A 24308-nucleotide genomic window follows, 5' to 3' on the forward strand; every position below is an offset into this window, starting at 1 on the left:
TGCATTGATGAGGGAATGACTAATTGGGATAACTATGTTACTGCTGAAGGACTGAATGGGGACAGAACAGCACTTATAAGAGCAGGGTTTGGTTGATCTTTTCCTGAACAGTTTTCTGTTGACTGGCTGTTTTGAGAGCTTTTTTTGTGATGATCTTAAAAAGACTAACGTGCTAGTAAGGGAGTGTACCTTGGTGAAATGGCTTATCTGTTTGTTTATTCAGTCTGCAGAGAAGTAGGGCAGTCAGTGCCTCAAGAAATAGATGCTTGATTCTGGATTTTGTGTGCCTGTGCGTGTGTATTCAACTGAGGACTGAGAGTGGATGTGTGTTTAAGCTGCAAACACCAAAGAAGTTCTATCAGAATCCAAGTGTGGACCCAAAAGCAGACTCCAAAAATAAGCGTCTTAACTCCTTTTATTGGCAGTATAAATTATATACAAAAAGCAGATAGTCAAAAAAGCAAAATCAAGAAACTCTAACCCTGTGGCATGTGAGAGAAAAACTAAGCACAGAACTAAGAATCCAAGCCACTTAAAAAGCACAGAACAAACAAGGCACAGGTGAAAACAATATGTCATAATGACAACAGATTAACAGAACCAAAAACAAGAAAACACAGCGAGGGCTTCTGGTGACCAACAAAGGGTCACAACCCTGACAAGTTCGTCCTCACGCTGGCATTTGAAGCAAACTGTTCTGTTCATGTTCTGCCACACATGGAGGGGATGGAGTGTGTCCTGTTCCAATGACAGAGGGCTGCTGTGTTTATCAGGTTGGCTCAGTGCATCCGCCTCTGCTCAGTATCCTGCTGGCTGAGGATGAACATGCAGCACTTAATCACATCTCTAGGCTTGTGTCTTGAAGGACACAAAGGACCCATCCGAGTGAGAGCTGGATGAAATTGAATTGAAGCTGAATGTTTAAAGGGTCATTGAGAGTGACTGTCAAATACAGATTTTTTTTTATAACCTACAATCGAACAACAGTATACATCTTGCTTTGGTGTATCTTATAAATGTCATTGACACTGTTATAGTTTTTCTGTAAAATCTTCCAATGTCAGTGCGTCTGATGTGCCTATGATAGTAATGACCTCCTCTTGCTTTCACATATGGTTCCTGAATACAAGATTAATGAGTTGGTGTGCTTACTGTACATGCCTAATGAGACAAAAAAAATATGGAATTCATAATTGAGTCTAATGCAGAAATAAGGGTTAGTGTATAACATCAGTCACCCCTCAGTGGAACTGTGCCCTCATATGGCATTTGATTGGCTGGTCTAAGGAGTCTTGTGGATAGTGTGTTTGGATTGGTGTGGTTGTCTACATGCATAACTGCAGCGTTTCCGGAAGGTGCTATGCCATTCTGCTGGCGACAGATGAGGGGTCACATGAGAAAGTGACAGGGTTAAAGAGGATGGAGGAAACATCAGCTGCTGGGTTCTGCTTCCTTTTCTCAGATGACTCACCTCACGGCACACAGAGAGAGCACTGCGACAGCACTGAGGTGTGACTGTGTGTGTGGGGGTGTGTGTGTAAGGGTGTGTGTGCGTGTGTGTGTGAGGTGTTGCCCCTCCGATCCTCTTGGTGCAGTGCATTCACATGGAGAGGAATGCTACTGCTACTATGGCCCTGGCTAATAGAATGCTCTCCGTCTCTCTCTGTCTCTCTCTGTCTCTCTCTGTCTCTCTCTGTCTCTCTCTGTCTCTCACTCCCCCTGCCCCTTAGCCCCACCTGGGCAAGAACCCTCTAAGGACTGATCTCAGGTCAGATTCACGCCGCCTGAGCTTGCTGAACAGTGGAGTGAGGGGTGGGGGGTCAGCAAAATTATGCTAATGGTCGCTAATTATGACCTTGGAGACTAGCTTGGCTGCCAATTTATCTACTTAATAAAAGCCTTCTTTTTAATCCCTACATCACTACATGGAGAGGACTTTCTCTCTGAACTTCTTCTCTTTGTTTGCTGCAAAAGTCATAAATCACGCTGTTACAGCAGTAGTGGTTCTGAGGGCTCACGTCCAGGTTTGTCTCCTCTTGTCTCCTCGGAGAACAGACTCTGAGTCCTACAAACCAGGTTTGATGAGGTGTTTTTGTACTGGCAGTGGACAGGAGAGTGTATGAGAACACAGGAAAGAGGGCAGCTCTGTCTGTCCTATTTACTAACTGAAAAACAACCCTTAAGTGTGTTATTGGTGTGTACAGATGTTGTTTGGTCTATATGTTTCGGGAAAATTGCTTGACAGGCACACAAGGAAACAAGGAATGTGGTAGAGGGAAAACTGTTTATATGTGTGTTTGTGAGTGTGTGTGTGGGGGGGAGGCGGGTGGGTGGTTGCGTGTGCCTGCTCTTGTGTGTGTGTGTGTGTGTGTGTGTTTGTGTGTGTGTGTGTGTGTGTGTGCAGCAATAAAGGACGTCAGCAGTGGGCCCTCATGTGAGAAGGGTAATGATAGCCCAGGCTCCTGTGACCCATTACTACGGGGAGGCAGTGGGGGATGCCAATGTGAAATCTAAGTGCTGCAGTGGAGCACAAGGATGCAGCAGGCTCCAGACTGCAGTATCGTCACTGACCCACTGCTGTCCCATCCTTTCCCCACTGACACAGTCCCATGCACTGTTCCTGCTGTGCCGTGTGTGTGTTTGTGTGTGTGTGGGCTCAAGTGTGTGTGTGTGTGTGTGTGTGTGTGTGTGTGAACGTGTTTGTGTTTGTGTGGGCTCGAGTGTGTGTGTGTGAACGTGTTAGTCTCCCTCTGCTTACATGTGTTTTAGCCAACCAACGTCAGGCTCCCTGAGGACGCTAGTTTGGGTTTATATCTGCAACAGTAACATTTTTGTAAACGGGCTAGGGTGCGATGACAGCGACTGATTCATGAACGTTGTCGTGTCTCATCGACGTTGCTGTTGATCTGAGATGCGTCAGGGTGCGTTACTTGTGTTTTTCTTAGAGCAGAGGTCTGTTGACATGATCGTATTAGAAGGTGCATTAGTCAGCGTAGACTGGAGAGGAGCCTGCTATAGCAGGAAATAGTGACATCACTGCTGTGAGAAGCCAGGCCTCGCCAGAGGCCTTGGGTGAGTTCAAGTTCCTTATATGCCCTGGAGCCTTGCTGCTTACAGTGAGATGAAAGAAGCCGGGGAGCTGGAGGGTCGTGACTGCGTTCCAGCGAGGAGAGAAGGGGTTGTCACTGCCTCGTGCCTCCCTCTGTGCCCACGTGCTGCTTCTGCTGAGGAATATTTCAGAAACATGTTCTTGCCATTAGTCCACTGGGTGATCTACAGTATGATAAAGCCACCTGGTATTAGGTTTTATGTGATATTTTGGACATTGGTCTATATATTGTATCATGTGGAAAGATGTTACCATTCATATCAAACATGCTAGACATCATAATCATTATTTGTGCAGGGCTGGCTGGTGCTATATTGTTTACATTTACATTTATGCATTTAGCAGACGCTTTTATCCAAAGCGACTTCCAAGAGAGAGCTTTACAAAAGAGCATAGGTCACTGATCATAACAACGAGATAGCCCCAAACATTGCAAGCAGCCAAAACATGAAGCATACATTGTGGAAAACCAAATAAGTGCCAAAGGGAAGAACCATAAGAGCATGCAGTTAAACAAGTTACAATTGAACAACATGAAACTCCCCACAAGAGTGCAAGAGTGTACCTGTAGAAAAAAACAGTTGTTAATTGTTTCAACGTGAGGCATTACAGCGCATTGTTTTATTTTATTTTCCACATAGGCCTAAGTGTTCCGACTTATTAAGGCCTGCGGTAAAGCTTGTGGCTTACTATTTGAGATTTAAGATCAAGTGCCTAAATACGATTGAGTGACTGCTTCCCAAATCTGCGTTAAGCTGCCTAATTACCAGGAGGCTGTTTGACATCTTTACTTGAGGCTGTCTGATCTCCACGGTAGAACCGTCCATCTATGCGACTAGGTGAGCTGGAAGTTGAAGGTTTACGAAACATGGTCCTCTTAAAAAACAAACGCTGGACTAATCGACTTAATGAAGCACTCTCAGTCTATTGACTCGAAAACAAGCCCTCTGTTTTGCGTATATGTAAGACACAACGTAGCATTCAGTCTCTTCATCAAAAATAGGTTTATGCAACTTTTACATTAATGACACTACACATATAACGTACAGAATACCCGATGGTCTGCGTGTGAAATGACTGCATTGGCGTAGCCTATTGTAAGAAATTGTATATCTAGCATTTTTACACTTAAACAATTTACATAAAAACTGTAAGGAATTGAAATGTTCTTCTATCTAAATGATAAGGTTAATGTAAAAAGCCCATCATGTCGGAAACTCTTAAGCGTCATTTTATAAATCAGAGAAGTCTAGTTTGCCGAGTGTTGATTTCCAAGTGGCTCAGCTTTTTAACCCTCTAAGTAGATGCGACAAGAGAACATCTCAAACGTATTCATTAGTCCCTTTCAAGTACCCCCTCCCTCCGACTCTCTCTCTCTCTCTCTAGCCTCTACACTACACACACTCTCCGCTACCTCACGCACGGACGATTGGACGCTGCAGCGTTTTCAGAGTGTTTTCAGCAAAGTGCCGCGAGGAGGAAGAAAATAATGTGTAAATCCTGACTAAAATCAAATGGATTGGCGATCTATTGTGAGTGCTAATACGATTAGAGTGTCATTGCAGACATGGGTCGCAGCGGTATGGCACCTTTCATTCAGCTCCTTGGGGAGTGTTTTCCCTGTCAGTCCTTCAGCGCTGGAAATGGCGTTGTGATGCTGAACAAGGAAGACGCAGTGAAGGCGGATGCCAAGGAATAAAAAAAAATATATGATTACCTATGCTTTTCTTTGGGTTGGATTCTTAGTAGCGGTGGACAATACCATGGTGAATTACCAGAAATATATTACTGTTATGCAGCTGGCTTTGGGGGTGACCGCCTCCAACAAAGAACATTGTCTTCCTCCCAGGAAACGTATGTGGTGAGTATGAATCTTAGTGCGGATGATTATATGATGCAGGTTGAGAGGATGAGGGCACGAGCCAAGCTGTCGCCTCCCACATATTTTAAGATGAAAGGGTCACGGAGCTATGGTCCGGTCCCTTAATCTGCAAAGTGAACATATTCTCTGTGACATATTTTTGCTTCTGTAGCTCACCGCAACCACCTTGCACCATGTTGCAATCATCACAACCTACTGTAGTCGATACTGTAGGTAACTCCGCATGCTGTGAGTTTGTGTGTGTGTGTGTGTGTGTATGTGAAACACAGAGAGAGAGAGAGAGAGAGAGAGAGAGAGAGAGAGAGAGAGAGAGAGAGAGAGAGTGCCCGCGCTACCGTTACTCCATATCAAGGGCTGGTGGCGCCATATCAAAGGCCGATTAGTTTGGGAATCTGTTGAAGTTACATTTCGTGAACGCATAGGATGATGTAAGAAAATGTTCATTGCTTGTAGTCACTCAGGCCTACATGTGCACATTGCTGCTTTTTCATATACTTTCATTGAAACTAATTACATAGTCATGTGCTAAATCATTATAACCCCGTCTGTAATGTACATAATGAATAAACTTTTGAGCATGAAAAATGGCCCTCTCCTGTTTTCATTTTTTTCCATTCAGCTCTAAAGTGCGCAGGCCCTGTGTCCATCCTTCCTCTCATGTACATTTTCATTAAACGTTCTTCATGCTTCACACTATATGCGTGTCTGTCTTTTCATCCATTCAGTGTCTGTCCTTAGTGCGTGTGACGTTGTGTGATCACTCTGTTCCGTCTCATGTTCTCTGTTACATTTAGTCATTTAGCAGACGCTCTTATCCAGAGCGACTTACAGTAAGTAAGTCCTCTTTACTGTCCTGTTACTGTCCTCTTTGTTTACCATTTACATAAAAGTACTCCTCGCATTAATTTTTGCCAGATTGCCTCTTGGGCTGGGGTGGGACATTGTCACACTAATTACAACGGGATTATAATCGAGGGGATTACATTATTATCATTTAATAGAAAACAAGACTATCAGTCAATAGCAGCCACACACAGTGATGTGTCTGATGAACCCAAAGTGAACACGGAATCATATTTTCTAATATTATAGTCACAATGGCATATCTGATTTAGCCCCTATAAACCCATATTTCAACAAGGGTAGTATGAGATAAAAGTTCCCTTATGTAATGCAATAATTTTGTTAATAATCTGATAAAACTGAAAGAGTACAGATTAGAAATTAATCACCTAAAACGTGTACGATGCAAGCATATGAACGCCAACCCGTATCCTATAGAAAGAAAAACATAATAGGTCGCGTGTTGTTTCCTGTCCCATCATCTTGCTCTTGTATGGTGATGCCATCACTCATTCAATGGTGCATGACCTCCCTCATCCATAACCAGAGAGGAATGATGTCATCAGACAGCACCTTACGCCTGTCACAGGCTCACCAGGGGTCAGATGTTCCACTGTTTATACGCAGCTCTTTATCTGACGGCCTGTTTAGATAATCATATTCCTTAGTCATGTCCTTATTAGCCTGATTGTCCCCCTGAGGAGAAGAGCAACCTATTCACACGCAAAAAAAGAACGCTTCCGTTGTTTTGTTTTGATTCTCTAAAATATTGGTAGAGGCGTATGTGACAATACAATATTGTGTGCAATTATATTCCTGAATTTAGTTTTTCTGTGTCCTTCAGGATGAATACAATATTTCCTCTATAGCCCTCTTGCTACGGTTTCGTTTTTCCCTGGGACCCTAAGATGTTTGTCGTCCACCAGTGTTGCAGTCTTGCGTAACTCTTTTGGAGACAAAAAATATACTTAAAACCCCCCTACTCATTTTGCAGTTATTGTTAAGTAACTTCAGATTCTCTGCCGCTCATTGGTTGAATCATCACAGGGACCAACCTGTGTGAGGTGGGTGTACCTGGTGTTGGCTCCTCCCACCCCAGTCAAGCACTAAGCAAGTGACCCTGATGAAACGAAACCAGTGTGCACCAAAAACAGAATCACACCATTTATTATATCCTGTCTGTACTGTACCAATTGATATCATCCCATAATTTATGATATTTTATAATTTCATAAATTTCTTAGTAACAGTTTCTGTTACAAAGAACTCAACATTGTTGGTAGTTAAAACCTGGCAACACACAATGTAATGATGTGCTTTTGATCACACTTTAAAGGAAGAGCCAGCCCTAAACAGGGCCCCTACTGTGAATACATCTATGCAGAGACTGACAACAAGGAGAACTAAAGCAGATCAAGTAGATATCCAACGGTTTTTCAAGATCAAACGTCTCTCATCGACTAATCAACTCCTGGCAAAGTAGTTGGGAGATCCTGGAAATGCTATGTGTGCAAATGCCTGGTGGGGATCAGCTTAGTCTGCGCTATCAGTCCCTCATTATAACCCTGGATAAAGCAAACTGACCGTTTCACATTTGCTATCATCTCATGCCTCCATAGATCAATGCGTCCAGCTCATTCATTGGCACAAAATCCTTTTCGTTTTTTCTTTCTTTCTGTAACTTACACTCACGAAACGATTTAGAAAATATGGAAAAACAATTAGCAGATGGGGCTTCATTTAGTCAGATGAAACAACATTCAAATTCAAATATCTTGCTTCATTACACTCATTTGAGAGTAGGGGCCTCGCACTGACATTCACACTGCCTCTGAGGCACGGTGTTGATGTGGTGTTGCTCTTTAGAAAATCACAGACTCATTTGACTTGATTTTCTGTACTGTCCCTGTTCCCTTGGCTAGACGGGAGGTACATAGATAGACACTTCCTGTTCGGCTAATCTCACAGCCAGAGAACTGCCCACTCTCCTGTACCTGAACCGTACTGTCAACCACCTATACAGCAGCGCCAGAGGTAAAGATTTAAGAAGAGAGATGATATCTCCCGCAAATTAACCATCACGGAACCACAACCCCTGATGAAGAGGGTTTGAACCCTGGAAAAGCAGCAGATCTGGAAATCAAGATTAAAGCTAGCAGATGTTCCTCCACCTTGGAGTCTTAATAACCACCCCAAACACAACCAGAGATTAGCAACAACCTGGCTTAATCCCACTTTGTTGTCAGCCCCCAGGGTCAACGCCAAATGTTTGGATTTTGCAGTTTAGTCACAGTCCCCCATAATTAAACGGTTGAGCCTGAAAAGCAGTCTGCAGCCAGGCACATGACCCAGTGTTCAGGTGAGGTGAGTGTGAGTCAGTGTAGAGGGCCAACACTACCGCTAACCCAAGTTGGACCGTAAGGTGACACTTACCACTCGTGATTACACCGTCCATGCATGGGTGTGTGCTTGCATGCTCATGTGTATGGAAGTGTGAACGTGTGCGAGCGCATGCGTCTGTGCATGATCGCATGTGTGCATGCATATGTTTGTGTGTGGGCTTGTGTATGGTGTCTGTACAGGGAGGGGGGGTGGACAAGATTTCACACAACCGCAAGTAAAATTCTATATTAGCACTGTCCAATATGGGAGAGATGGAGCGTAGCATTGCTTATTGACTTGCTGATTAAGCAGTAACGGTTATTTGCTGTGACTGATGCCTGATGGTTCTGCAGGACACACAGAGACATAGGGGACAGGTTCGTTGCATTGGAAGGGCTTGATTTATGCAAGTATCTTGCCCCTCTTTGTAATAGCATTAGGCATCCGCTTGACCTTTCCTTTGAACTGTCAGCCACTGGACATCATGGAGTCGGCCATCATGACACTTGGCATCGATTGTCTTTAGTCTCTTGAAGTACTTACCTTCAGGCACTGATACTGCGAAAGATTTGAGGAACGTTCTGTGTTTAATGAAAGAGTTCCTTTCCACCTGCAGTCTCTCTGAACCTTTGTTTGATACAACAAGCTTATCCAGCATCACAACAACCAAAACTCACTGCCCTGTGTTTGAGGTAAATTGTTAAATTGCTGTACTGGTGGACTCGAGGTTGATGCCAAGACATCAACCATCACTGTATGTGACATATTATACATGCAGTGCCCGTGTCTCAACAAAATAGCCTTTTAATTAATTTAATGCAGTGTTAAACAGAGAACTTTTGGCTGCCAGCACAGTCGTAGAATATATTTTAGAATAGTATGTATTAATCGTCAAAGCCTTTGTTCCTGACTTCTGCATACAACGCCTCATTTTCTGACAGAAAGGCAGTGCAAGGACATCCTATCCTCACATTTGTCCGTCTCTGTGGTCATCGTTCCAAGCCTCCAGAGCTCAGGAGTTATTTCTTCATTTTGTCTGGGCGCCCTATTTAGACGGGATTTAACTTTTTGAGTGAGAGCCATTTAGGTAAATCCTTCTTAGGCGCTGTCCACCATGACACCATGAGAGGCTGACAGAAGGATCAGGATCATGTCTTTTTTACTAAGACGGAAAAGAGTCGAACAGAAATGAGTAAAATAGGAAAACTTCTCAAAAGAAGATTTAAGTTGCCATGCCGACAACAATGTTAGATATGGGAACCAGTCAAGAGAGCAAAAATCCAGTAAAATGCTGGTAACACTGTATTGGTTTTTGTTTGTCTAAGAAACTGGGTTACCCACGACATGTGTTTTGTTTACACACACAATCTATAGAACCTTTATGGGAACCATCTCCAATATGGATGCTGAAACATGGCATAGAAGAACCCTCTTCCTGCCTGCAAGGTGCCAGATCAGCCTGGGGGTCCCTCCCCAGGAGCCCCAGGGGTCCAGCTGGGAGTATACAGCACTGCTGCTCCCAACTGCACCCAACAGCCATCACTACTGATGTATAAGTATCAGTCCCACAGGGTATAGTTGACTCTAAACCAAATGATGCATATTTACATTTACATTTAGTCATTTAGCAGACGCTTTTATCCAGAGCGACTTACAGTAAGTACAGGGACATTCCCCCGAGGCAAGTAGGGTGAAGTGCCTTGCCCAAGGACACAACGTCAGTTGGCACGGCCGGGAATCGAACTGGCAACCTTCGGATTACTAGCCCGATTCCCTCACCGCTCAGCCACCTGACTCCCTATATATGCCTTAAATGCCACTTCATCGAATGGGGAAATGCGGCATTTTGAAAACAAGTAGCGTGACCATAACGATCTTTTTACATCCACTCTAGGCCCATCAGTCCACATTTCTTTCTCACTTTGTCGCAGGAGGCAGAATCATCGTGCTCTGAATGTGACAATCCTGACGTGTTGTTTTTGTTTTGTTGTCGTCTCTCTCCTCGCTGTGCGCGGACCTCAGGATTCACCCCAGCCCGACCACTGGGTCCCTCACTGCGTCCTCCTCTGTGAGCACCCTACACGGCAAGCCATCGCTGCGACGCATCAAAGGCCGCATTCACAGGAGCAAGAGCCTGGACAGCATCGACCTCCTCGACTCCAACGTAAGTGAACGCGTCACATGGTATGCACACGTCTCTCACAAGCCTCTATCGGGAAGTGATCCGGGACACAACACTGAGATAAAAAATGGGTCGAAGCATCATTGTTCACAAATCCATAGCATTTTCAATATAGGCTACTCTTTGGCCATTGTCCTTGAAGACCGATGAAGGTAATCAGTCCTGACAATTATGCTAGAAAGGTCTAAAAATCGAACAGTTGACCATAACCTTATTTGAGGTTGTACATTTCCTCTGAGTCTAAAAACATTTTGTCATTGCCATCTGAAAAAAAGCTCTGGAACTGGATTTGTTATGATAATCATGAGAAAATATGGCCCTAGATGGTCTTGGCCTTCCCTACAGTGTTGAGTTTAAATTTTGAGCACACAAACAGTTCTGGTTTGGCATGTTGAAATATCCAGTTTTTTTGTTAAGTGTATTGGCCATAGATCTTTGGTTATTGATCTTTTCCCTCGCTGCCTATTGTGTGAGCGTGGTCTGTGTTTAAGGGCAGACATGGGGCCAATTTGAAGGGTAGAATGACTATCCTTGTGCACATACTGTACATACTGTAGCTTTCCATGTTGGGCTGGTGAGGAAAACCAGGGACTGTATACACAATAAAATGATACAATTTGTCGCTTAGAAGGACGCTAACCAGACGAGATGCAACAGCCGGAAGTCTGCTGTAAATGCTGTGCCGTATGAAAATGGCAATACGCATCAATGTTACGGTCAAAGTTATCAAATTGCCATGAATAATGAAATCAAACTTGATCTTTCACAAATAATTAGGAGATCACAATTAAATTCTTATGCTGTAAGTCTGACACTGATATGATGGAGGTAAATTCTGTTACACTGTAATTGACAGGTTAACGGCGCTCTTGATTCAAAGCCAGGCACAAAGGCTACAGGCTTCGCTAGATTAGCCGATGCCCTGTGGTACCTGTATAGCCCTGACTGGAGGAAGTGACTTACTGCATCGTCGTTTTGTGGCTTTATGGGCCTGCCACTCAGGCCCAAGTTCAAAGAGCCCGAAAGGCCACCGTCTCGCTGGAGACTGAGAGCACAGTTGAGGGCTATACGACCCGCGACTCCACCATATATTTCCTTTGCACAGGCTGTGTGCGGAAGAGGGAAAAGTTGCTGACTCGCTCAAACCCAAATGCAGCTGATGGAAGTAACGGTCCGCCTTACAGTGAGTGATGAGGCCGCAGGACGCTCAGTCGACGGCCTCTTTCTATTGCATCTCTCTAAAATGTAGCAAAGGGCTGAAAAATAAGGCTGCTGCTGAGGTTGGGGAATTCATTGTAGATTTATACTCGTAAACAGAATGTGGCATGGTGGAGTTTTTTCTATTTTGTACTTCGTGTTTTGGTCAGATTGTGCACAACATAAGTGTTTTAGTGATAGTTACACATCAGGTTACAAGGGAATAATTTATTGTCATTCTTCAACTCAATAGTAGTTAAGGGTTGGTTTGTATGCATTGCCTTTTTTTGATTGCTTTTTGTTCTCGATTGTCAAGAGAGGACTTGGCGCTAGGCCTACTAGTCATTTAAGTTGGCAAGCGGCACACTCGTTCACAGAAAGCTGGAATCAGATATTAGTGCTAAAGCTGCAGGAAGCACAACAGAGATGGGAAAGGAACTACCCTATGCACCATCCCTGAATACAGCGCTCTGGATACTCTCTAGAAGAAGGGCCCTGTGTCCTTTTTTACATTTACATTTTAGTCATTTAGCAGACGCTCTTAAGTACAGGGACATTTCCCCCGAGGCAAGTAGGGTGAAGTGCCTTGCCCAAGGACACAACGTCATTAGCCTGGTGGGGAATCGAACCGGCAACCTTCTGATTACTAGACCCTCCCTAACCGCTCAGCCACCTGACTCACCTGACATTTCTTCAAACTGTCTATTTAGTATTTAATTCCTTCCGCTCTTTTCTTTTCTCTCATATGAACCCGTTAAGGAGTAGCGTCACACATATGTGATCGTTCGAAAGCGGGCCCCACAGTACCGTCACACATGTGTGATTCTGAACATTCCAACCGACTATTTTCCGATAGACAAAAACTATATGAAAAACGCTATAGTATGGCTTCAAAATGTACACTTAGGAGGCTAACAAGTAACACTAGCAGGTAGTAGCATTGCTACGAGTATTATGCTAGGTTGCTAGGTAACGGAAGCTAACTAAAACTAGCTAGCTTCCGTTTTGGAAAAATAACTCACTCTGGTAGAAGCGTCGGTAATATTTAGAACTCACTCCTTATTAATGAAGCATGACTTTTGTTCCTTACCATTTCTTTCTAAAATTATCAGACTAAAAACTTTTCTTGTCCCCAGCCTCTACAGCCTCTAGCCTCAAGCTTTTCTCTTCAGCCATTTTATATTTTCCCAGAGAGGACAACCTCAATGTCATGGGAAGATTACAAAAAACTGTAAATTGAAATTTTTTCACGGATCATCATTTTTATAAACATCATATTGCAGTATATGTAGAAGAATGTACATTGACTTAGAGCAAGACAAATGTAGACACTGAATTCTCAGTGCAGCCTCTATGCCCATCTGATTATGTTAAGACGGAAGGGCAATATTAGTACCCCCCCCCCCCCCCCCCCCCCTCTTCTCCACAAAACTGTATTTCTTGCCGAAACGTCCTCAGGCAGTATGGGTACCAAACAGGGGTTGTTCTTTTAAGGATAATTTCTGGCGAGTATTTAATGCAGTATTTTCCTGATTCAGCTGTTTTGAAAAAAATGTTTAATGAATGTTTGCTGCAGAGAGGCCACTATGAGGTGAGATGTTGAAAAAACTGAACTTATCTGTACATACAGATGCAGCTAAGCCAGGGAAGAAAAACGTAATTAAAATAATCACTCTTTGAAGATGCAGGAACACTAACCTATTGGTCTCAAGATTGACCTCACTCAAAGACTTAATCTGTTATTCACTTGTATAGATCTGCTCCTCCACCTCCATCCCCACCCACTCCAAAAATCCACTTTCCAGCAGCAGTCTTCTGTGGAGACACCCTCCACACCAAAAAAAAGAGAAAAAGAAAACACTGTAAGCATTAATTCTCTGCTCATTCTTGTGAAAGTGCTGCAGCTGCATATAGGGGAGCGCAACTGCAGCTGAATTAACCAATCTGCATATTCAGGCGCCTGTTGGAGGGAGACATGGAAGAGCATGAGTGTAGAACGCAGAGAGACCCTTGGAGGAAGGAGTGGGGGGGGGGGACCCTTGGAGGAAGGAGTGGGGGGGGGGACCCTGGGCTGCTTGCTGAGAGAAAGGAGCGAGGCATGGAGGGGGGGGGGACCCTTGGAGGAAGGAGTGGGGGGGGGGACCCTTGGAGGAAGGAGTGGGGGGGGGGACCCTTGGAGGAAGGAGTGGGGGGGGCCCTTGGAGGAAGGAGTGGGGGGGGGACCCTGGGCTGCTTGCTGAGAGAAAGGAGCGAGGCATGGAGTGGGGGGGGACCCTTGGAGGAAGGAGTGGGGGGGGGGACCCTTGGAGGAAGGAGTGTGGGGGGGGGACCCTTGGAGGAAGAAGAAAGGCATGGGGGGGACGACCCTGGGCTGCTTGCTGAGAGAAAGGAGCGAGGCATGGAGTGGGGGGGGACCCTTGGAGGAAGGAGTGGGGGGGGGACCCTTGGAGGAAGGAGTGGGGGGGGGACCCTTGGAGGAAGGAGTGGGGGGGGGACCCTTGGAGGAAGGAGTGGGGGGGGGGACCCTTGGAGGAAGGAGTGGGGGGGGGACCCTTGGAGGAAGAAGAAAGGCATGGGGGGGGGGACCCTGGGCTGCTTGCTGAGAGAAAGGAGCGAGGCATGGAGGGGGGGGGACCCTTGGAGGAAGAAGCAAGGCATGGGGGGGGGGACCCTGGGCTGCTTGCTGAGAGAAAGGAGCGAGGCATGGAGGGGGGGGGGGCTGCAGGAGATTCATCACGACTGATAAAGTAGGAGGCTGTTTTTGAAGTGGGGCCGGGAGGGTGGGTGGGAGTGGCCAAGGGTGGCAGTGCGGAGAGGACTTAGGGAAGGGAAGGACAGCCCAATGAAGGAAGGAGAGGAGGGTTTTCTCTAGGTGAGATTGGTCTGTTATGTAAGAAGGGGAGGTATGAGTGTGTATGTGGGAGGAGGAGGGGGTTGGGGCATTTGTCCTACGTGATGCACAGTAGAATGGAGGTCTTGTCCAAAGAAGGACAGGTTGTGCTAGATGAGGAGGATTGGGAGTGTGGAGGGAATGGAGGTGCGTGTCTTCCGTGACACTGAGCCACAGCCAGCTCTGCATCTCAGCATGGCTCACGTTTCTGTGCAAGCAGGGGGTGTGGAGCGTGCCCGTGGAGCGCGCCCGCGTGCGATACCCCAGGGCTCTTTAGAGATGGCAGATGTTGGATCTGTGCTGAAGGCGGTGAGTCAGGAGCAGGGTCTGTGTGTGTCCCTAAAGATGAGACATGTGGCACTTCACTGCATGCTCTTTGACTAAAGGAAAGAGTCGATTCTATTCTCTGTTATGCGTACAGCACTCTGTACTATAATGCAGTATAGATGTCGTCTTGAGTTGAATGTTATTGATTTTTGCTCTGTTAGCGGAGCAGTACTGTTCTTCTCCATGTATTTGCATCACTGCACACAGTTTGACTGCTTCTAAAATCATTTCTCAATTTTAAATAATCTGTCAGAGTCAGTTTACCTCCAAAACAACAAATATTTGATTGCGCTCATAAGGCCTGCTCCATTGTGGTAAGACTTTATTGTGGTGTGACACTGGCCCATAAAACAACAGTATCTTCAGTTGGTAGTAAGAGGTCTTGTGAAAGTGATTATGAAATCTCTTTTATCATTGGGCCCCTGTGTCCCTCCCTCACTGCAAATCATTTTGAGAGAGGGGGACTCCGTTCCTGCGCTCCATATAAATCCCAATGACTCTATTGACTTTACCTCTTGATTTACAATCCAGGCAAGATGTCGACGCTAAACACCTTCAGCCGCTGAGGATTAGGGAAGATCCAGCTCTAAACCAACACGGGATGTTTTCGTTTAGTCTCTATATTGACATATTTGTTGTCCAACTCATTGGATTACACATCGCTATTTCAGTTAGAATTACGGATCATTTTTCAAAGGAATATTGACACTAATTCTAGTCTTTGTTCGTAATGGCTGAGTCGGGGTCAGGTGAAGGACAGCCTGAACCCGGTGATGCAGTGCTTGCGGACATTGCACAAGATGGTGGCCGTTCTGTGGGAAGCTGTAAGAGTGGTGTGAAGCAGAGGGAGGACAAAATCATCTACTACAAGGATGGAGGGCCTAGAGTAGGGCTGCTCTTTAAAGACACAGTCACGACACAAATGAAAATCTGAAATTGCTCCCTGCCTCACTCTTCTGACAGTGTATGTCCCACATTTTAAATGATTTCAACTATAGAGCTTTGCTACGCTTAGATAGATTTATAATTGAAATGATAGCGATGTTGTTCCATGGCCCATTTGCAGCAATATAAATAATTTAGAGTAGTTACTGAAATGATGATAGCATTATTAACATGAATTGTTAAGTACCTGATTTATTGAATTGTCAGTGTCATACCGACAGCAGGCCTAAGCCCCCATTTCACAGCATCCGATAGAATGTTGTTTGCATACAATATGTGTTGTGAATGTTAATTTTGATTTTCACATCTGTTCTTGCGATAAGGTGTGTGTGTATGAGTATGCATTTGTGTGTGCTGCAGTACATGTGGCTGTATACGCGCATCGTTTTTTTGTGTAGGTCTGTGTGAATGCATGTACTTGTGTGCCATGCAGTCTGTGTGTTCCTGGACATGCAGGCTGTGTTTCTGGACATGCAGTCTGTGTGTTTATGGACATGCAGTCTTAGTGTTTCTGGACATGCAGTCTGTGTGTTTCTAGACATGCAGGCATTGTGTTTCTGGACATGCAGGCTGTGTTTCTGGACATGCAGTCTGTGTGTTTCTGGACATGCAGGCATTGCGTTTCTGGACATGCAGTCTGTGTGTTTCTGGACATGCAGACATTGTGTTTCTGGACATGCAGTCTGTGTGTTTATGGACATGCAGTCTTGGTGTTTCTGGACATGCAGGCACTGTGTTTCTGGACATGCAGGCACTGTGTTTCTGGACATGCAGGCTGTGTTTCTGCCTGCAGGCTGTGTTTCTGGACATGCAGGCTGTGTTTCTGGACATGCAGGCTGTGTTGCTGGACATGCAGGCTGTGTTTCTGCCTGCAGGCTGTGTTTCTGGACATGCAGGCTATGTTTCTGGACATGCAGGCTGTGTTTCTGGAAATGCAGGCTGTGTTTCTGGACATGCAGGCTCTATGTTGTTGCCCTGTGAGGCACCATATGCTGCTTCGGCTCAGGAGCACCCCATTAGGACAGACTCATAGTGAAACTGTATGCCTGAAACATCTACACACACGCAAACATACAAACATCCTCATCATAAAATCGCTATACTTAAACATGCGCAGATTATATCGATTGCTGCAGTATACATGCTTTGTAAGACCGTGGAGACCAAGGCCTCATGCATACAATATTTACTAATCAACGGTGGAAAGCAGTTAGGGTTGGTATGGAAATATAATGTACTTCATAGACCTGCAGAGGGCAGAGTTTTACTACTTAAAATACATGAACACACCAGGCTGGAGTGTTAAGGACTGCACATCTGACGCAATGAGGAATGTAGAAAATGTGTGTAAATCACGTCAGTGATGTAATGATAGGGTTCATGCCTTCATCGCAGTCTGTTTATGTTCGCCATGTGCTCACCAGAATGTCCTGGATGAAAGAACATACTCTGCTGTTATACAGTTATCTAAGATGACCTGTTATTATTTAGGATGATGGCAAGAAAGAGAACAAAGAGCTTTAAGTCTGTGTAAAATAAAGTTTTTTGTTAATGTTAATTTAATGTTGACTATCTGGGCCTACTAGGGTACTGCTACAGCTGCTACTGCTATAACGACAGAATAGTCTCTTACTCTGCTAACACCCCCCCCCCACCCCCACCCCTCCCCCGGCCCGCCCGCCCGCCACACACACCACCCCCACCCCTCCCCCGGCCCGCCCGCCCGCCCGCCACACACACACACACCACCCCTACCCAAACCACACCAGGCTGGGAGGCTGAGTTGGGCATGTGCTGAATGGAGCACACAAGCACACTTTGGGCCTGTTAAACCAACACGGTGGTTGATAGTTTTTCAAGAGAACATTTCTCCATAAATAAACTCAGTGGGAATTAACAAAATTGATTTCCTGTAGAATTGAGATGTGGTGAAGATTTATAGTATTGTCTGGCTTTTTGCGCAGTGCGGTGAATTAGCCCCCAGCTCATTTTCCTCCCTCACACTCCCTCTCTTACCCCAGCATCCCCACCCCCAAGTCCAATGGGAGCAGCTGATCCCACAACGCCAGCCCCTTTAATTGCTTCATGCTAGTCGCCACCGGCGTGGCCCTCTGAGTGCTCTCATCTAAAGACAAGATCCCTGTGTGAGTTAAACAGCCAGATATCACCAGCACATTCCACAGGGGAACCTGAAGGAGAGATAGTGAGACACAAAAGACAGAGCAAGACAAATGCAGAGACAGAGAGAGGAAGATAAGATGCAGGCAGTTAGTGGGGCAGTTGTTACAAAAAAAGCACAAAAAAACATTTAGTCTTTATGAGACAAGGTGTTCTCTCCACGACTGCGCTGTGAATGAGGCCACTCAGATGGCAGGACTGTGAAATATTTTAGTGTTGCTGTAAAACCGTTTAAAAAGGTTTCAAGCTGGAGTAGTTCCCTGGGTTTCAATGAAAGGATCACAAGCCTTAAAGGCTGTGACTAATTAATGTGGTTAATTAATCTGCCATCACCTTTCCCAGCTGTCTGTGAAATTACAATTGCATCGATCAGGATCCCTGTAGTCTAAAAGCTTTCATTCCCCGAAAGAAATGCATACTTGTACTTAGGACTGTAATCCATGATCTTGGCTCATGTTCAAAAGGAGAATTATTCAACACCCAATTTTGCGCTCAAGATCTCTCTCTTCCCTTTTCAATCTATCTTTCTCTTCTCATTCTCTCTCACTTTCTCTGTCTCTCTCTCTCTCTCTCAACTCCCTTTTTATATGTATACTATATATATATTTTGCTCTCAGAACATCTCTGTATCTACATTAACTGATTAGAATTGTTAATCTTTATTAGCATTTGTACTGTTCCCTTGGGATAAACATACTTAGGTGATTGTTTCTTTGCCAACCACACTAACTGTTAAAGTCATCCAACTGAAAAGGATCCTCTGCTAGGGGCCTGCAAGACTGTAACGGTTGTATTTGTTATCACATGATGTGGTGGGTGTAGGACTGTGTTATCACATGATGTGGTGGGTGTAGGACTGTGTTATCACATGATGTGGTGGGTGTAGGACTGTGTTATCACATGATGTGGTGGGTGTAGGACTGTGTTATCACATGATGTGGTGGGTGTAGGACTGTGTTATCACATGATGTGGTGGCTGTAGGACTGTGTTATCACATGATGTGGTGGGTGTAGGACTGTGTTATCACATGATGTGGTGGCTGTAGGACTGTGTTATAACATGATGTGGTGGCTGTAGGACTGTGTTATCACATGATGTGGTGGGTGTAGGACTGTGTTATCACATGATGTGGTGGCTGTAGGACTGTGTTATCACATGATGTGGTGGGTGTAGGACTGTGTTATCACATGATGTGGTGGCTGTAGGACTGTGTTATCACATGATGTGGTGGGTGTAGGACTGTGTTATCACATGATGTGGTGGCTGTAGGACTGTGTTATCACATGATGTGGTGGCTGTAGGACTGTGTTATCACATGATGTGGTGGGTGTAGGACTGTGTTATCACATGATGTGGTGGCTGTAGGACTGTGTTATCACATGATGTGGTGGGTGTAGGACTGTGTTATCACATGATGTGGTGGCTGTAGGACTGTGTTATCACATGATGTGGTGGGTGTAGGACTGTGTTATCACATGATGTGGTGGGTGTAGGACTGTGTTATCACATGATGTGGTGGCTGTAGGACTGTGTTATCACATGATGTGGTGGCTGTAGGACTGTGTTATCACATGATGTGGTGGCTGTAGGACTGTGTTATCACATGGTGTCTAAGTTTAATTTCTGTCCAAAATTCTTATTTGAAGCCATCTAAAGTCCCTGATCAAATAAAAGGTTGTTTTTTACTAAATACAGCCCAGACCACTACCATGTCAGAAACAGTACCATTCCTATTGTGTTGTTAGAGGATCTCCCAACCCTTTGCTGTATGAGCCCATTTAACAACTCAGAGAACTGCTCTAGGTCACAAAATGAGTGAGTGCAGACACGTTTGTAAAGATGAACTGAGACAGTTTAGAGGCTGTGAAAACTATCCTCTTGAAGCTAGAATTAGATTGCCCTGTGCCTATGCTCCACTTCCACTGCAATCAATACAGCTGTGCAATTGTCAAACATTATTCTCTGCGCTATCGTTATGGTAAGATAATACCAGCAGCAAGCTGATGAAGACATGAAGTCTTGTCTTTGGTAATGAAAATGGAATTGTGGTTAAAACTAAAAAAGATCAGACTTAATCATTCCCTTTGAGCTATTGACAGGCCAGGAGGCATAAAATTAGTCCTCCTCAAAATCAATTGCTTAATTGCTTTACACTTTGGCCACTGTATAAAAGCTGACTAAACAAAAAGCTTGTTTTATCGATACCCATGGACATTGTGTTTTAAAAAGAAAAAGATTGAATACACAAACTGCATGCTTTGCATCTGACTTCCTTGACTTGATCACATTACTTCATGACATACCGTAATCATAATCAAAATAAACACACACCCAAAATATTTAGTACAGTATAGGTGCAAGCTCTGCATTTAAATACAGCATGACCACTGCTAATCTGATTTTTTTTTTTATCTAACGCTACGTTGTATATGAAGGTTTATGTTTGATATGCATAATTAATTTTCTTTTTATCCTGTCCACTACACATTTTCACTGAGGTCACACTTTTATAAAAGCATCTCTTTACAAGTTGTTTGTTTTTCTGCTGACTTTACGAGGCAGCTCCCCGACACCTAATCTGGCTCTTTTTATCTCTTCAGCTCTGAATGCGCTAAAGCAGCACCTCATAATCAGGTGGCATTAGGAGTCCTTGTGTGAGGCATTAGTGGGGAGCATCGACTAGATGGTGGTTATAAACATCAGTCTGTTTCTGCACTCACACTCTGCTGGGCCCGGACTCTGACAGAGGAAAGTGTGAAGATTAGTGAGCCCCTGGCCTTTGCACAATGTCCATTCAATGATGGCTTCATGCTCATCGGCCCCTGTAACCAGTATATCATGCCAAGAAAAAACCAAACTCCTTGCACTGTCCTAGTTTTCAGTTTAAGGGGACTAGCTTAGATTGAGCACATGTTGTCCTTATCAAATGTCAGTGCATGCTATGTTTTGCCACTGGTGCAGGATCCATTCACAACTGTTTTGGTGTTTTTATTAACGGCCACTCCAGTGCTGTTGTGTCAGGTGATATCTTTTACCATTGGGGATAATAGACAGCTACATCAACCTTGGCTTTGCAAACTGTTAGCCTGAACGGTTAGATAGTGAAGCAATTCACTCACAATTAGTAGCAGTTCACTGTATCAGAGAAAGAATGCATTGAGTTAGTAATTAGCTTTTGCACTTGTGATTTATCTCTATTCTCAAATGTGCTGAGAAAAGGGTATATAGCTAATTCTGTTGGACTGCATGTGAAACTCCCTCTGTGCCGTTTGAGTTTTACACACATGCAGACATGACTTTAAAGCAGGACGTTTCAAGGGCCTCAGTGTAGAACACATTAAGCTCAATATAAACCAACGTTAAAGACGATGTAATTGCGTACAGATGTCAGTAAAATGTTGCTTTACATCTCCATAGAAATACTTTCGTGTTTACATTTTAGGGATTCATGGCAGGCTACTGTACACATGGAGGTAATAGATTGATTGCTCCACCAAATATGACCATCAATCATACTTGATGGTTTCATCTACTCTGTGCATCGCCTACTATGAGCTACTGTGCCCTGAGTATTATTTCTGGATTGCTATGGTAGGTACTATGCACTATGCAAAGACATAGGTATAGGGTTGTTCTGATTAATACACAGTAGACACCTTGCTCATGAACCGGTGTTGCATTACCAAGCTGGAAACATTTTCATGTTGAGTATTTGCAACGTTAGTGCTGTAGTTTGTCACATTTTTCATGGCATCTCTATGACTGCTCCTGTTTATCAAATTCTTATGACCTTGGCCAACTCACCCTCTTCATTCTAGATATCCCCCCTACCTCCCATCGTCCAATGGAATCAGCTGCAAGTCTCCTTACGTCAGCAACATTGCAGGACCTCTGGGCTCCTCTTGCATTATATTCATGCCCTATCTCCTCCTGTGCTCATTAGTGCAAAAGGTAGAGGTGACAGGAACCGTCGTGGAATTACAAAGTGACAAAGTGCACAACAGAAGGTGCTGCATAGAAATTAGGGACTTGTAACAACAAACACAATAATGCACTGGGAATAGAATCTGGGGTGCTGAGATTTGGTGCAGTGAAAAATTTACATTTTAGCGTATATTGATTACTTCCCTGTTCCTCTTGGGGGGGGATATCGGACTCAAAGTCTAAAGATGTTGGACTTTTTACTCTGTGTTTCGCATTCTGTTAAAGTACAGGATTTTAAGGATTTACTTTTAAGGTAATTTGCTGAAGTTCTAAAACTCAAATGAAAATGTTACCCTATTCCGTCTTTATTACCTTTTTGGTGTTTGGCATTGCTTAAAAGCGTCACATAAATCTCACAAAAAAAGGATTTTCTGCTTGTCCCAAAGAAAGGTCTTGTGGAAAACTGACATTTAGGGATGAACTGCAATTTTCTGCTGAAGTTGCAGCACTGCCCAGTAGTGTGACTGCACAGTGTAATAGATTGTGCATGCCTGTCTGTTGTCTATAGCTTCTCCACACCAAGACAGATATCAGGGACATACTGTATATTCCCTCTCATAGGGTTAGAGTGACAGACAGCCATTTGTTAACAAGCTCAGTCTGTACGGTAGGATTCAACTCTGTAAACATTTCATCTAACTCTGGAGTCAGATGGCTGAGCGGTTAGGGAATCGGGTTACTAATCAGAAGGTTGCCGGTTTGATTCTTGGCCGTGCAAAAATGACGTTGTGTCCTTGGGCAAGGCACTTCACCCTATTTGCCTCTGGGGAATGTCCCTGTACTTACTGTAAGTCACTCTGGATAAGAGCGTCTGCTAAATGTAAATGTAATGTAAGTCTCATAGTCTCACATATGTGGGCATGTATATCTCCAGTTTTTATTTTAAGAAATGTGTTGAGGCAGTTATGTAGTTAGATGTGCTGTTGATAGCATACATATTCATTCAGCACTAAGTGAACAGGACTTTTGCAGCACTAATACATTTGAGATTCAAAAAAGTACAACAAATGGTTAATTGACTCTCCCACACACCTTGTCACATACAGTACATGCTTAATGTGCACAGCAGTCTTATGCTTTGCAGATAAGCCCCCCAAAAATTAGCCTGACACAACATGGGACAAACTTAATTATTGAAGCAGAATCTCTCGACTAAATCATGCACAGACAAGAACTGTAACGGTGTTGTGTAGACTATTTACTGTCATGAATAAATCACACAAGTTACACGTTCGGTTTACTACAACAACAACTTCGTTTTAAACAGTTTTTACATGATCTCACATGATTTGGATATGCATAGAGTAGTAGCCACACATTTTCCATAGTAGGCTGAATATTCGAGCTATCAGAAAATCATTAGAAATTCTGTTGGTTGGTTTTCGTGCAAAAGCATATGTGCTCTAGGTTATCTCCTGGCAATGCTGCACAACCCCTTGTGAAAAGACATACATAATGACTGCAGTATTGTGCCGGAGGGAGATACTCAGTTTTTAGTGCTCATCACTTCAGAGTTCCTTTTGCTGCGACTATAATTCCCATAGTGATTTGGGATCGTTCTGTTGTCATGACTGATTTGAGGAGACACAAAGTTATGTTTGGGAAGAGACCACTCATTGCCACCAGATATCCACATTTCTGACATGTTTTCACAGGCCTTGTTAGATCTGAATATAGTTAGGTGTATTGTGCACATACATACAATTAATTGTAAAATATGAAATATTGATTTAATGTCTTTACATATATACGATTGGGTAGTTAAGGCCTTTTTTGTTATCTTTATAACTTTTAAAGGTTCAGGTTGTCTTGTGTATTCTTATCAGGAACTATTTTGACAGTTCTTTTTCATAACATGTATATCTCAACACATCCAACTCATCCAACTCAATTAAAAGTTAACTCATCCAACTTTTCGATAGCCCAAATCAGAGAAATCCACCAGTATCGATGGAGCTGTTTGTCGGCAGACACTAACATTTAAATAACAAATCCAATTCAAATTAATCTAATTATTAATTTGCTTAGAATCATGTGTAGAAAATAAGATTGTTATGGTCATATTACTGTAAATTAATAGGCTTTGGGCTACTAAATATGAAGGCGCGATTAACGAAATATACATTTGGATATCAGCCGGACCCCATTGCCCAGTGTAATTATTGTGTTCTTGTGGCCCTCGACCTTGTAGCATCATCGACGCTCAGACAGTGCAATGGCGCTTGATGATGCTGTGGCTTTTAAAGTCATTCCACCCCTGAAAAAATGCAATGGTCTATCCCAGACCAACCTGTCACTGTCACCGCGGTGTTGTGGAGGAAATCGAATTGGACTATCAGAGGGGGGAAGGCATCCAGTGCCTGCCGTTGCAGTGCGGCTGCTTTGGAG

The 24308-nt window shown here is 44.0% G+C and overlaps 1 protein-coding gene across 2 annotated transcripts in view; it reads left to right on the forward strand.

Annotated features, from left to right (window-relative positions):
- tjp1b (tight junction protein 1b) overlaps positions 1 to 24308 on the forward strand; it is a 55494-nt gene that overhangs the window by 2429 nt on the left and 28757 nt on the right. Inside the window, exons 1-2 of one of the 2 annotated variants that reach the window (XM_062462641.1) lie at positions 4521 to 4970; positions 10239 to 10380. In XM_062462641.1, coding sequence (XP_062318625.1) covers positions 4795 to 4970; positions 10239 to 10380 — 318 coding nt within the window. In that variant the 5' untranslated portion in view covers positions 4521 to 4794. Of the gene's footprint in view, positions 1 to 4520; positions 4971 to 10238; positions 10381 to 24308 lie in introns of those variants that run through there. The other variant, XM_062462640.1, reaches the window with a different exon arrangement.

The sequence above is a fragment of the Osmerus eperlanus genome, chromosome 5 (assembly GCF_963692335.1).
Source record: "Osmerus eperlanus chromosome 5, fOsmEpe2.1, whole genome shotgun sequence".
Taxonomy (NCBI): domain Eukaryota; kingdom Metazoa; phylum Chordata; class Actinopteri; order Osmeriformes; family Osmeridae; genus Osmerus; species Osmerus eperlanus.